At 44.4% G+C, this 15536-nt stretch overlaps 1 protein-coding gene across 1 annotated transcript in view; it reads right to left on the bottom strand.

Annotated features, from left to right (window-relative positions):
- LOC147641696 (OVARIAN TUMOR DOMAIN-containing deubiquitinating enzyme 5-like) overlaps positions 1–7355 on the bottom strand; it is a 58999-nt gene extending 51644 nt beyond the window's left edge. The window contains exon 1 of the mRNA XM_086798523.1: positions 7189–7355. Within this exon, the coding sequence (XP_086654649.1) occupies positions 7189–7295 (107 nt within the window). The 5' untranslated portion in view covers positions 7296–7355. The remainder of the gene's footprint in view (positions 1–7188) is intronic.
- Between the last annotated feature and the right edge of the window lie 8181 nt (positions 7356–15536).

Genomic DNA, 15536 nt, shown 5'->3' with positions numbered 1-15536 from the left:
TCGGAGAAGAATCGGTAACTTCAATACTCAGAATTCAGCACTCTTTTCACGATGGAAATTAACACACAAACTGAAAGGAGATGTGCAGAAAATAGAGAGAGAGGGAGAGATGGAGAGGACACAGTATTGGGTCCCAATTAACCTCGGTAGGGCCCCCACCACGGATGGTGTATTTGCTTTATTAGAATGATGAGAAATCTGAAAGAATATACAGCAATCTTGGACCTTTTCTTGGCTGGGAATACCCTGCCCGTGACCTGAATCTTTCACCCCTTTGCTTAGCACCCTCTTGGCTTTGTCTAGCCTCTTATGCTTGAGCTCTTGGTGGAGAATGAGATGAATGAATGGGATTGTGGGCATCTGTAATATGTGGAAGCTTCGGAGAAGAATTGGTAACTTCAATACTCAGAATTCAGCACTCTTTTCACGACGGAAATTAACGCACAAACTGAAAGGAGATGTGCAGAAAATAGAGAGAGAGAGAGGGAGAGAGATGGAGAGGACACAATACTGGGTCCCAATTACCCTCGGTAGGGCCCCCACCACGGATGGTGTATTTGCTTTATTAGAATGATGAGAAATCTGAAAGAAAATACAACAATCTTGGACCTTTTCTTGGCTGAGAATACTCTACCTTGACCTGAATCCTTCACCTCTTTGCTTAGAGGGCAGTCGGCCAGTACTACAGCAATCGGCAGCATTAAATGCTCCCACGACCAGAAAATACAGCAATAAATACTATTAAATGCTGCGCATCACTTTGTTGCTTGGCTAGGCACTTAGGCGCCTGCTGCCTAGGAGGCTGGGCACTGAATGCCCCCTGTTTTGGAGGCTGGGCAGCCTGTATGGGCTGCCCCATACTTGCCTTAAACCTCTCCAATAGCTGGATACGCAGTCGGCTACCCCTGGCCTGCCCTTGGGGCTGTCCTACAGCCCCCCCATGGCCTACCCATGGCTGGTGGGTACAGCCAGGGCCTTCCTAGCCCTCATGGGGGTGGTTCCACACCATTCCCATGCCCACACTAAGATATGGGGTAGCCCTATGGGCTGGCCCCTTGTTCTAAACACTAACTACTCAGTGATCTGGCATCCGGTACCATACCAGATACACAGAATCACTGACATCATTCTAGAGGGAGACTCAGCGCGGACTGGCACTGTTTCATGTGCAGGACAGTGCACACCTGACCTTAGACTCCTGTGCAGGACAATGCACACCTGACCTCGGACAACTGAGATGGATCCCTGGCTGACTCGTCCCGAACTGGGCTCACATGAGACCAGTTCACCATCCCAGGTCTTGCACCTTCTGTACAGAAATGTCTACGTGGCATCCAAGTGCGGGATGCACGTGACATCCCCTTCTGCTTATCTTGACGGAAGCTGCATATCCTCCAAATAATCCATCAATAACGCCGGATAGTCTTCGAAAACGTCTTTGTCGAGCCATACTGCTTCATGAGTTCCTCGGTCCTGAAACTTCGTGAGGAACTGTCGTAGTCTTCGGCCTGAGCCATGCTAGAAACGGTGCAGAAGGATCTGTTCAAGAACCATAACTTCTGCTTCATCCACAATGTCTAGTTCCGCTTCGTCTTTGACCTCTGAAGGGGTTGGACCTACATATGGCTTTAACCAACTGACATGAAATACATCGTGCATAGTCCAACTCGGAGGTAGCTTTAACTGGATAGACACCTCATTAATCTTTTTCCTGATGGGAAAAGGTCCGAAGCACTTGAAAGACAACTTTGGGCATCGCTTGCCCACTTGCTTCAATCTTTGCTTCATAATCGGAAGATAAACCCAATCTCCTTCCGAAAACTTCATATCCCTTCGGTCTTTATTGGCCTATCGAGTGTAGGCCTCTTGCGCTTTAGCCAATCTGTCTTTTACTGACTCTAAGATCTCTCGGTAAGACTCCGTCACTCTGTTCGCCTTCGGTACTGAAGACGAAGTCCTGGTTAACAACGACTGGAAAGGTCTTCCAAACGCTGCCTCATATGGGGTCCTGTCAATAGCTGAAGAAAAAGAATCATTCAAAACAACTTGAACTAAAGGCAAATACGATTCCCACTTACCTTGCTCATCGTGGACATAACACTTCCAAACGCTGCCTCATATGGAGTCCTGCCAATAGCTGAAGAAAAAGAATCATTCAAAACAGCTTGAACTAAAGGCAAATACGATTCCCACTTACCTTGCTGATCGTGGACATAACACTTCAGCACACCAAAGGCCAACTGGTTGTATATCTCTGTCTTGCCATCCTTTTGTGGGTGGAATGCACTGGAAAAATTCAACTTAGTACCAAAATTATCAAACAATGCCCTCCAAAAATGACTGGTAAACTTGGCATCTCGGTCTGACACTATGGTCCTCGGAATCTCGCCAATCGGGTACCAATGCCGACGAATGAACAACTGGGCGACATCCTCGGCGGTCACATTGGCCCTACAAGGAATAAGCATAACAAATTTGCTAAACCTATCAACAATAGTTAAGCACTGTGTATTACGCTTACTCGGACTGGGAGGCAAGTTTGTGACAAAGTCCATCGAAATGTCTTGGAAAGGACCCTCAGGAATTGGCAAGGGTTGTAACAACCCTATCTTCTTTCCACGAGGAGCTTTCACCTTTTGACAAATGTCACAGCGTTGTACATATGTAAACACATCACACCTCATCTTTGGCCAATAGTATTGCCGTTCTAATTTCTCCAGAGTCGAATTCATGTCCCTATGACCACCTGTAATGGCGTCATGGGCATCATGAAGAAGAGCTGCCCTGAATGACTTCATGACACATAGTCGGCCTTTGTAGAAAAGCCAACCATCGCGTATCACAAAATGGCATGGTCCTGTGGCATCCAATGCCTGTTCCCATTGTGTACCGACTTCCTCGGAATCCGCGTACGTGTGCTTCATGTCCTCTAGTCCTGTACCAACAAGATCAAGTCTAGTGGTCTGAATCGTAGACACTTGTCCCTTCCTACTCAAAGCCTCGGCCACTGGATTGGCCTTTCTTGGAAGGTACTCAATCATACCACCGAACTGCTGGAATGTCTGACTCCAACGGTGTTGTCGATCACTCCACTGTTTACTTGGCATCGTCTGAATCCAGCACAATGCCTGATGGTCAGTGCGAACCTCTAAGACACGGCCATACGAGAAATGTTTCCAATGTTTCAAGGCCTGTATCACTGCTAGGAGTTCACGATCGTAGACTGAGTAGTTCTTCTCGGCGCGCAGTAACTTACAAGACATGTAAGCTACTAGATGACCATTCTGTTTCAATACACCTCCAATTGCGATGTTACTCGCATCGGTGATCACTTGAAATGGTTCGTCCCACGAGGCAAGTGCTAAACAAGGCGCTTCTAACAAAGCCACCTTGAGGTTCTGGAATGCCTCCAACGCTCGTGGAGTCATTCGAATCTTTTGCCGTCTTCTCTTCACTCCCTTTAGCAGATCGGTGAGATCTGCCGAGAGGTCAGAAAACTTGTCGATGTGAGTGGAGTACTCAACTTGTTTATCCACCGAAGTCAGCTCGAAACGGGCATGCCTAGCGGCCTGTTCCGTGACCACATCCTCCGTGCTGCCGCTGTCAAACAAGACAACAACTCTCTGGCCACCTATGTAGCCAAAGGACTTGAGCAATTCGTTGCGCTCATACTCCTGGTCATGGGCGCCCTTCTGCTTATGTTCGAGCTCCCGGCTAATAATTGCTCCAACTGAAGCACTGGGGTTTGAAGAACTAGGGGTAGCCGCTGGGGTCTATGTGGGAGCTGAGCTCACCACGCAAGCTGTGGAGGCGGCGGCGACGGGCTTTGGAGGCTGAAGGACTGGTTGCGCGTTCTGACGCACTCCCCTGAACTCGTCTTCGAGTCGCTCAAGGTAGTGGGGCGGTGGAAACCGCTGCTTAAGGTCGCGGACAAACTTGTCCCACACATAAGCTGCCATACCTGCTCTGGTGTGGGCATGAGCCCACTGAGTCCACCAAGGAATGGCCTCACCTTCCAAGTACTAACCGGCTAAGATCCCTCTGTCAGTATCTGTTTTCCTAACTGCGGCAAAGTAAGCTTCAAATTGATGTAACCATGAATAAAGAGTTGTGGGATCGAGTTTACCATTATACTTACTAAAGTTCATTTTCTCGGGGAAATGATTCGAGAGCGCCGCCGGTGTCAATCTGGCATCCAAAGCTCTGAGGTAACGCTCGTGTTCCACGCGTCGCATGGCTTCGTCTTCTCGCTGTCGGATCTCCAATGCACGCATCTGCAACTCAAGCAAAGAGCTTGGCTGTGGCTGTGACCCCGCGAGAGGGTCCCTGTGTCGAGGATCTGGTATCTGGGATACGGAAGGAGAGGGAGGAGGAGATGGAAAACGCGACGCTAGAGAGCGGGTACGCTCCTCCAGAGCCAAGATCTACGCCTTCTGCTCATCCAACTTGGTTGTCAACTGCGATTGCTCGCATCATCTGCTGGAACATGTCTGTGACACTCAAGCCTGGTGCCCTAGCTGGGCTACCTGGTGCACTCTGGTCCCATGGTTCTTGGTCTCTCTCGTCGTCGAAGCTCGCCATAGCAGGAAAATGCAATTCCTTTCCGAAACGCAATCTGACCATCCACTATCTGTGTGGGAGACGTCTGGAGGCTTCCGGAGGCTAAAAACCAACCGTCCTTCGAGGGACAGGAGTCACTCCGAAAGGGGTAGTCCACCGGCGTCTAAAAACCAACCACACGAGCGAGGAAAAATTCTGGTTTCTTTACTGAATCTTTGTACTTGAAGTAGGCTCTGATACCACTATAATATGCAGAAGCTTCGGAGAAGAATCGATAACTTCAATACTCAGAATTCAACACTCTTTTCGCGACGGAAATTAACGCACAAACTGAAAGGAGAGGTGCAAAAAATAGAGAGAGAGAGGGAGAGATGGAGAGGACATAGTATTGGGTCCCAATTACCCTCTGTAGGGCCCCCACCACGGATGGTGTATTTGCTTTAGCCTTTATTAGAATGATGAGAAATCTGAAAGAAAATTCTTGGCTGGGAATACCCTGCCCTTGCCCTGAATCCTTCACCCCTTTGCTTAGCACCCTCTTGGCTTTGTCTAGCCTCTTATGCTTGAGCTCTTGGTGGAGAATGAGATGAATGAATGGGATTGTGGGCATCTCCTTTTATACTACCCAATCATGAGCAGTCGGCCAGTACTACAGCAATCGGCCAGCCCATAAATGTCCCACGACTGAGAAAATACAGCAATAAATACCATTAAATGCTGCGCATCCCTTTGTTGCTTGGCTGGGCACTTAAAAACGCATGGGAAATAGGGCTAGGCACTTAGGCGCTGCTGCCTAGGAGGCTGGGCAGCCTGTATGGGCTGCCCCATACTTGCCTTAAACCTCTCCAAGAGCTGGATAAGCAATCGGCTACCCCTGGCCTGCCCCTGGGGCTGTCCTACAGCCCCCCCATGGCCTACCCATAGCTGGTGGGTACAGCCCCCCCATGGCCTACCCATAGCTGGTGGGTACAGCCAGGGCCTTCCTGGCCCTCATGGGGGTGGTTTCACACCATCCCCATGCCCACACTTCGACTTGGGGTAGCCCTATGGGCTGGCCCCTTGTCCTAAACACTAACTACTGAGTGATCTGGCATCCGGTACCATACCAGATACACAGAGTCACTGACATCATTCCAGAGGGAGACTCACAGCACGGACTGGCACTGTTTCATGTGCAGGACAGTGCACACCTGACCTTAGACTCCTGTGCAGGACAATGCACACCTGACCTCGGACAACTGAGATGGATCCTTGGCTGACTCGTCCCGGACTGGGCTCACATGGGACCAGTTCACCATCCCAGGTCCTGCACCTTCTGTACAGAAATGTCTATGTGGCATCCAAGTGCGGGATGCACGTGACATCATTGGCTAGGTTCTAGATACTTTATAGCCCTTCTATCACATGCGGAAGCTCTCGGAGTCTTCTTTCAGCCCTAAACACCATCCTGGAGCATGCTGATGCAAAATGCATGCAAAAGAGAGAGAAGAGAGAGAGAGAGAGAGAGATAGCTGAGTATTTAGTATATTCATATGGTACAAAAAGGTATACAATCTTGCAACCTTTAGCTGCCTTCTTGAAAAGGTGTAAACCTAATCTATACCTATATCTATGACGGAGTCCTGACTAGACTAAATGAATGAAAATGATAAGCAAAGTCGCCTTTTATAGGCCTTGGAAAATACCACTGAACCGGCCGACTGCTGGTCAGCCAGGTCCTGGACAAACATCTATTGAATTGCTGCAGCCAACTGGTTCTAAACCCTGTATGCACTGGCCGACAGCTCTTCCATGTCCTTCACCAATCATTCCCTGCCCACAACAGCAACATATGCTCCTAATCTGGTTCTAAACTAGTTCTTTATCTTGTTGCCCTTTAGGATTAGTCCTGGGATCAGCCTGCATATGTGTTGCACATGACATCCCCCTCTGCCAAACTTGATGACGGGACTCCAATCTCTGTTCTTGGATGACTGCCTCAGCCTAAGTTTTCTGTTCATTTAACATATCTTTAGAGAAAACAGTCCCCTTTTCGTGAGAAGTCTTGACAAAGCCACAAGTGGTAGGTAAGGTGACAGGTTATTTGACCTGCATCCTGATGTAAACAAACTGCTGGGGAAAGTAGCATGCTGCCATTAAAAATCATCTGTCTACTTCTCTTTCAATTCTACTTCATGTGTACTAGAGTTTCCAGATCTTAAACCAAGAATGTGCCAATGAGTGTGTAGCCCAGCAGTGTGGGTTTTGTGACTGAGAAGGGGGAAGGCCATAGTTCAAATCCCCGCAGGCTCCCCGACGGCATCCAGGCCATTTGCAATTTTGCAGCCATATTTGTACCACATTCGGGAGGAAACCTCCGGGTGGGCACTCAAGTTGCTGCTATAGAAGGCTCTTTGGCCCTTTCGTAGACGTTAAAAATCTCTCTCTCTCTCTCTCTGAACGCAAGGTAGCCCATGATGAGACTCCTCCTTATCTTACAGTAATCAAATGCAGGTTCACTCATCAAGTCATGAAGGCATAGATGCACTGAGAGCACAATAAAACCCTAAAAACTGACAATTTGAAACTCTCGAATCCTAGAAACCCTGAAACGCGGATAGGTGAAAGAAAAGGGTGGGAGGAGCTTACTGGTGACGGGAGAGAAGCTCAGCTCGCGTCTCTTTGGAGGGGCCTTCTTCATGAGCATCTCCGTCTTCTGTTGCAACCCGTGCTGCTGCTGCAGCATTTGCCTCCATGTCCAGTCCTACGCGAGCACCAAGTTCTCAAACATAAACAGCCTTAAAAACACGCTAGTCGGGGATCCAATCAATTTGATTATGCTTTCTTTCAACCTTACCTTTATTGAAAGTTGATAGACTTCGTATCTTTTTTTCCAATTAATTACTTAAGCTTGCAAGAATTGAGCACCTTATGGGTGATCAAAGTTATTGTAGCACATGTCCTTGCATGCATCCATGCATTGGTGGGTGGCCGCCAGTCCTCTTGCACATGCAAGTGGGCAGGCTTGAGGGATGGATGATGTCTAGGCTCAAGGAGTCAAAGAGGGCGATGGTGATTGGGGGATTGGGAGCCTGACCGATGATATGAAGCGATCTCGTGAGGGTGAAGGTGGGGAGAGGGAAGCAAAGAAGCTGCACCCAAACTGGATCTTGACGCAGTTGAATGCCCAGACGCAGAGAAGGTCAAGTGACTAGAGAGTAAGGTATGTGCAAGAGTCTCCTCCGAGTTGGTAAGGAGACATGTTGGTCTTATCTCAACAAGCAATGCCATACTGTTCTGCCCTATAGGAGACCGCCGAATAAGGCAAACTTAGGGAAATTGTTACAGGAGGATATCTTTCATAAAAATGTGGTCTCTCAGATATTCTATATTGGTAAAGGATTTTTTAACGTTTTGTTTACAAAAGGCCAATCTATCTCTAATGTGTTTGCGAGAGCTCCACTATTCATGGGGCAGAAACTAGTACATGTTGTGCCCTTTGACCCTCTTTTCGATGTGAATAGGAGCTTGTAAGAGGCTGGAGGAGTGAAGCATGCGAAAGTTGGCAGGAAGGAAGAGGAATACAGTGGAAGCAGTATAGCTAGGGATAATGAGAATAAGAAGAATGAGGGGCAATACATGGAGAAGTTTATTCATTAGCATCTACATGTTTTTAAGAGCCTTAATGCTATGATAAGTGGTTATAGAGTGGATTTCTTTGCTATAGAAGATTAATAGCAAGTTAATACATGGAGAAGTTTATTCATCAACATCTACATGTTTTTGAGAGCTTTAATGCTGAGATAGGTGGTTATAGAGAGGATTACTCTGTCGTTATCATAGTACTAGCTTAACCAAACGAAGTTTAGTTAGACTTGATAGTAATGAACATTATATCATTGATTTAATGTTTGCATTCAAATATGTTGCTTTTTTACAAGAAAAATTAGCTAGGAAAGGCAAAATGATTATTTATTTAAAGAATGTAGAAGGTCTATAATCTAATATTCTCAAGGTTAATAAGCCACCAACATCATCATTTGTGGACTTAAATCCTTATGCTAATACTCTTGATGAGGGAATAGAGGTGTCACAAAGCATCATTTATGGACTTAAATCCTTAAGTTAATACTCATGATGAGGGAATAGAGGTGTCACAAAGCACCATTCCTTTGATAACGGAGAATCAAAGAGAGAAGCAGTGTTTTAAAGACACATTGCTAGCATAACTAGGAGTATAATGGAATCCTAATGTTGAATTTTCCACCGACATTTAGAAGAGCAAAGGAAATTGATGTTTAGAGAAAAACTATGATGGGAATTTGTGGACGAGCTCAATGACAAAAAATATGTCAATGTATTGCACTAAGGATAAGCCATTGTGTTGGCTCTCTTTAATGACATAGAGTCACATACCCTTATTACATAAATAACAAGAAGTACAAAACCACATTCTTCAAAGAATTTCTTCAATGATAAAAGAGGAGATAAATAAAATAGTGTACCATTTTTTGTAGGAAGTCTGCTTATTGTGTTGCAACTATCATGTATAATATATGATGCCTCCTTTGTAGACCATAAAAGAGTAATGGTACATATTGGTGACCATAACCACCCCACGATGTTTATCATGGGCACTTCAAAGAGCAAGATAGAGAAAACTAGATAGCTGGTTGGGGATATGATGAAACAATTGCGAGACCGAAAGGAGCTGATAAACTCTTTAATAAGAGAGGAGGGTGAAGAAACTCAAGTGGAAGGGTGCAGCAACTCAAGTAGGAGATATTGAACTCATAGATTTCCTCGCAAAGCTAACACCCTTGGTAGAGAATTAAACATGAATGAGTTATTATTAAATATATTCACTCAAGCACATTCACTTATTGAGTATATGTATTCTTTCTATCATGAAAGTCGGTTTCCAAGGCATGAAGATAAATGTTTTGTCTTCAAAATGTCAACAAAAAGACATGCTTTTGGAGGGAATCTTGTAAACGGAATGAGTTGAGATGGAAATGGTGATCTGCGCAAGTCATGGGTTCAATTTGACCACACTCATAGAGTGTTTTGACGGACAAATGATAGCTTGCCATGTATATGATCCAAGGCAAGTAAGCTAAATCATTTTATCCTAAGTCACACTTTTTTGTGGGAATCAATGTTAACCCATCCATACATGTGCGTGTTATGACATTGTGCAGGAACTAATGACCGTGGTAACTTGTAAAATGAAAGAGGAAGATAAATTCCTTTTTGGGATATACTAACATGAATCAATACAGCTTTGATAATGTAAATTTTTATGGTTTTGTAGTAGACTAGGCATCATCAAATTGGAGAGCAATAAGAGTAGTGTACAACGGAGATTATAAATCAATATGGCTTTAATAATGTAAATTTTTGTAGCCATATTTGGTAGTGATGTGTGTGAACATACTAGGACCATCCGCGCGGCACTTTTTCCCTCTTTAGGAGGTTTTTTTTCCCATGCTAGTGTACACCCATCTTGGGGTATACTTATCATCTTTGAATAACACACATTCATTATCTATCTATCATCTCATTGTGTGATCCCTTGGGCGTTTCCACTCTGTGTGTGTGTGTGTGTGTGTGTGTGTGTGTGTGTGTGTGTGTGTGTGTGTGTGCGCATTCATGCAACACTCTTTCCAACATTTGGTATCAGAGCATACGCTCCTCACCCTGTGTTGTTGCCTACCCTTCACCCCGAGTCTCACCCGTCTTTTTAAATCGGATCAAGGAGCCTTTTTAAGAGAAGAAAGAGGACCGTGAAGAGTGTAATATTTTGTACTGTAGTTTTTCGATCAAAATTTTGTTCCGGGTGCGTTTCGAGGGCTGTTCGCGTGGTTTTCAATTTTTTACATACATCTTCGGGGACCAGATTTACTATGTTCTTCATCGGATTCTGGAGTAGTATTCTCAGATCTACTACAGACGGGTGTGCAAATACACGAGAAAGCATCAATAGACACACCATGCCGTATTTTGTCTACAAGCTACACTTCAACGACATCGATCTCTACATCCTATAAGTAAAATTTATACTCACTTTACTCTACATTTCTTGCATACATCTTGCAAGTCTCCATTGTTAGTGGCCTTATTATTAGCAGCCACCTTGGTTGCATCAAAGCGGCACTTAGCACTTACAAGTTGCGAGATTACTTGCTTGGGTATTATCAAAAATGGTAGACAGTGATGTATTTTTGAATGTTGCTGAGGATAAGCTTGACAGGAATAACTACCTATTATGGTCCTATATGATGCGGCATGTATTAGTAGCCAAAGCGTTGTGAAATGTTATGGTTGGTACTGAGAAACATCCTAGCTCCTTTGATGAACATGATGCATAAGGCACATCTACAAACACAGACTCAGTTTTATACAGTGCAATATCACATCATAGCATACCTCCTACATAGCAGGAAGAAACAAAGTGGGATGGAAAAGATGCACAAGCACATGCATTGCTTGCTTTGTCAGTCAAGAGGAGTATCATTGCTCACTTTCGGTCATGTAGGACTGTTAAACATGCTTGGGATGCACTTGTGTCATTGTACCAGGTAGCTAATGAAGCACGTGTTACTTATCTACACAAGCAATCAGAGCCAGAGCATATGGATGAGGGAGACTCCATGAACAATTTTCTTATAAAAATCAAGGATTTTGAGGAGCTGTTGGGTAGTGTTAATGAAGTATATCCTGACTGTTCATCGGTGCATGTTGTCTTGAATGCATTGTTGGACTCATATCAAGGTTTTACTTCTACCATCATACTCATGATGAAAGGCAATCCAAATGCCTTGAAGTTTGAGGAGTTGATTTTTGTACTCTTGTAGAAGAGCAATCCAGGCAAAACAAATTTGTCATGCATACAAAAGATCAGGCTTTTGCTACTAGCCAACAAAGAGGCAAAGGTAAATCCTTTCCTTAGGGTAGTTACAAGCTAAAATCAAAGTCTTAGGGCAAGCCTGTAGATAAGAAAGGCGAAAAGCCAAAGAAAAAAGGCAAATGCAACTATTGCAAGAAACCTGGTCACTACATTAATGAGTGCAAGAAACGGCTAGAGAAGGAGAAAAAGAAAGACTCGAGTATGGCTATAGCTTATACGTCAGCATCTAATGAAAAAAACAAACAATCTGCAAACCATGCATATGATGATTGGGCTTTCATTGTGTAGTGCACTTTTGACCCTTCGCATAAGGATGTATGCATGGCTGTTATAAATATATAAGTCTAGTATTTTGACAGTGGTGCTAGTAAGCACATTATTTCTCATTGCAGTTTGTTCTCATCACTTGAATCTGCTCCACATGGAAACACTATTACATGTGCAAACAACTCCTCATATCATGTAAAATGTAATGCAGCAACACCTTTAGTTTAGGTCTAAAACCTTGGTCATGGACTCAAGTATAAAAGGGGACTCATAGACTATCATTGTACTTTTTAACTTTCTACCTTTTGAAACCCTTTAACATCTTGGCTCCTTTCTTGGAGATGACTACTCATGGTCTAAGGCTCATGGCAAGCTTGGTAGCCATCCTCTTGGTGGGAGGTGAACCCACTTAGGCAACATGGTCATTGTATGAGATTATCCTTAATCTTGTATTAATCCATGATGATTTATCCTTGATCCGAGCTTTATGATCACTCCATTTCAATTAGTATCAGAGCTCTTGGCTTAGATCCTTGCTTAGAATGTGAGACAGCTTAGCAAGCACAGGGCCACAACAAATTGATTTCATTATAGCTACAGAACTAGCCTGACAAATTTAGTCGACACCAAGAAAGTGTAAAGACAATTGAGTGACTTTCTTTGCTTCTCTTGAAGCAGCTTCAACAGCAGCATTGATCAATCTTTTGCATTGAAGAAAAGGGTGATTGTGTTCATTTGCCTCAGTCAATTTGGACCATGTCACAAGGCTGCACAGAGATCTAATTAGAGGACAAAGAGATGGACTGATTAGTATTTTGTTCACTCTGTTCTAAATACCAGAATAGGTGGTAAAACCCTTGTTATGGTTGACAGAAGTGGATTGGACAATAGACAATCAGATCTGTGCAAAGGGAGCAGTGCAGCTTTATAAGCAAATATTTCAACAAAACGTTCAGTGGTTTTGAGCAGTGCATCGCATAAGCTCGGATCTAGTGGCATTGCTCAGGATGCTTACAAGATGAAGCAGAGCATGCGAGAACATTAGCAACAAGCACATAAATGTGGCCGCACTGGGGAACCGCCTTGGGCAAACAAGCATTTCAGAGGATAGTCAACCCATCATTCTCTACGGCAACCAAAAAAAAAAAAAAACTGATGGAGCCCAGCCAACATTTTTTTGAAAAAATGGGGGAGCTAAAGAAAATCAGCTACGTGGGTGGTTGTTGGATGGATCTTCTCCCAATGGGTAGCTCACGAGCGACTAGTGCAACAACAGTGTAGGGGAGAGATGGCTTCAGCGCCTCTGCGGCAGATGAGAGGCTCCACGTAGCTCACAACAAAACCACTGCAGCATCTCTTTCTAAACAGCACAGTTAGTGCGTTTATAGCCTGGAGAGCTAGCATCTCTTTCTAAACAGCACAGTCCGTGTGTTTATGGCTTGGAGGTAGCATTTTCCACAAAAGGTGAAAGCTTAACAAAGCAATTTCCATGAGCTCTCAGCCATAATTAAGAGCTCAACCATTGGCAGAGCAGGCTTCCAAGGAGATGGGAGTGTTTCTCTTTAAAAAAAGGGAACCCCAAGCGTGAAGGTGAAGGTGAAGGTGTGTTTTTTTTAAGGAAGACTTTACTTTTTTACGTCTTTAGGGTTCTCTACCTTTCACATTCCGTTCACATATTATTATATTTCCTTTTGGCCCACCATTTACTCTTGTGTCCTTACACATTGTCCCATCCACGTTTAAGCCTTTGCCTCGTTTATTTACACTATGATTGTGGGGGGATTATTCATTCGCTTTTCAACATGACTTGAAGTGGGATCATGCACGTGTTCATGTGCATTGGCATACTTTGGGATTCGATCACATGTGCAAGGCGTGTCATGCGCATTCACACATTATTTGGTTTTGTTCGCATGCATTGGGCTTTATTAGTGATTGTTCACACGTGAGAGATACTTTGGGCTTATTCATACACTTTGCATTTGTTCACATGCTTTGAGCTTCGTGGAGGTGGTTCGTGTATCGTGTGGCCAATTTGGTGTATTTTGGGCATTCACGCGCATACTTTAGGTTGTTTGGTATATTTTGAGCGTTCACACGCACGTTTTTGGTCACTTTGGTGCATATGAGGGCGTTCACTCGTGAGCCCTATGTGAAAATATACCCAAAGTGGTATTTTATCCAGCCCACTTACCCAAAGTTTTTTTTCCCTCATCTTCTCTCGGGGTCTCCTTTTGGCCTAAGAGGGGGTGTGTGAAAATATACCCAAAGTGGTATTTTATCCAACCCAAAAAGGGCATTTTTTTTGGTATATATTTATCTTGATTCTTCTGGCCGACAGTCATCCCTGGTCGACCAACACCCCTTCAACATATATATAAAAAAGCCTTATCATTTACGAAATCATCTAAAGATCATCACACATGATCAGCTTAGCACGTCCAACGCTTTAGGAGTCGGCGCTCTGCTCTAACAAATATGGCATCAACGAATACGCCAACTAACGCAACCAGCAACCGTTGACTCTAGCACTGCAACAGCCCCCACCAATCAATACGTCATAACTGCGGGCAGTCGACTGAACCTTCATTAGCGCATCATTGATCATCATCATCTTGCTGGTGCGCATGGCTCCACTACCTACGCATCATATCACAGGAGCTACTTGGTTGTATCAACCAACATATTGATCATCGTCTTTACTCTACTACTGTTGTTAGTGTCTACAAATGTAGCACTCTCTACCTACAGCTATCGTCGGTCTTCTCCTCTCGATCTGCACACTCTCTGTTACACATCACAGCAGGGACAACAACCCTCTCTGCTCATTCGACACCGGTTGTGCTTCACCTCTCATCAGAGGGTCTTTGTACTGGATTTCATTTATTAGTATACATATCCTCACTTATATTCTCTATGCTGTATTCATTTGCTCTGATCTCTCATACATCTTGTCTTTTTGTTTTTTTTCTCTCACAAGCCCTACCTTGTGGATTGATTTTTACACTATTTTAGACATTTGGTGGTGATTTGCATTCAGTTTTGGCCCTTGTTCATGTGTGGGCAGTCATTCTGAGCATTTTGGTCATTGTTTTGGCCTTTGCTCTTGTGCAAGTGGCCATTTGAGCATATTGGTGCTTTTCCACACGTGGTGTGGCATCCTTGAGTACATTTGGGGGGGGGGGGTTCTAACTCTCAAGAATTAGCGGACGACATAGGGATTCATTACTACCTCTCTACCCCACCTACGACGATCGCTGTGCTACCCACTATCATCGTTGCCGACATCACTATGACTCCATCCCAAACACTGATCGTGCGGTATCCGCTCGTATCCTATCACTCTGGCTCCATGCCCATCATCTTGATCTACCATTTCAGGTGTGGAGATGCATATCATTTGCCTAGTTCATACATACATTTGGCACATCACGGCTTCGACCTCTAGATCCTTCTTCATTGACATCATGCTATGATAACACATCATATTCATGTCACATATGGATGTTTGAGCTTGAGATGTTGTTACCTAGCCAGTTTAGACACTTATTTGATGAGGAGGATGACTGTGCCAGATGGTCTAGATGTTCTACACATGGGGATTTTGTTGAGGATCTATGTGGTTATCTTTACATCGATGGTTCGGCATTGCTTGCATGGGATGATGTATGTGGGGACTTGATCGAGTTCCCTACACTCATGAACAGAGATGACTATATACTCAAGGATGGGTATTATGATGACATGCATTCAGTGGGTGATGATGTGGATAGTGAGATGATCATCATGTTGACACATGTACACATGGTGATGATCATAC

The sequence above is a fragment of the Cibotium barometz genome, chromosome 1 (assembly GCF_041138505.1).
Source record: "Cibotium barometz isolate CiBa-2024 chromosome 1, ASM4113850v1, whole genome shotgun sequence".
Classification (NCBI taxonomy): Eukaryota; Viridiplantae; Streptophyta; class Polypodiopsida; order Cyatheales; family Cibotiaceae; genus Cibotium; species Cibotium barometz.
The sequence above is the reverse complement of the archived record's forward strand: the minus strand, read 5'-3'. Positions and strand labels throughout refer to the sequence as shown.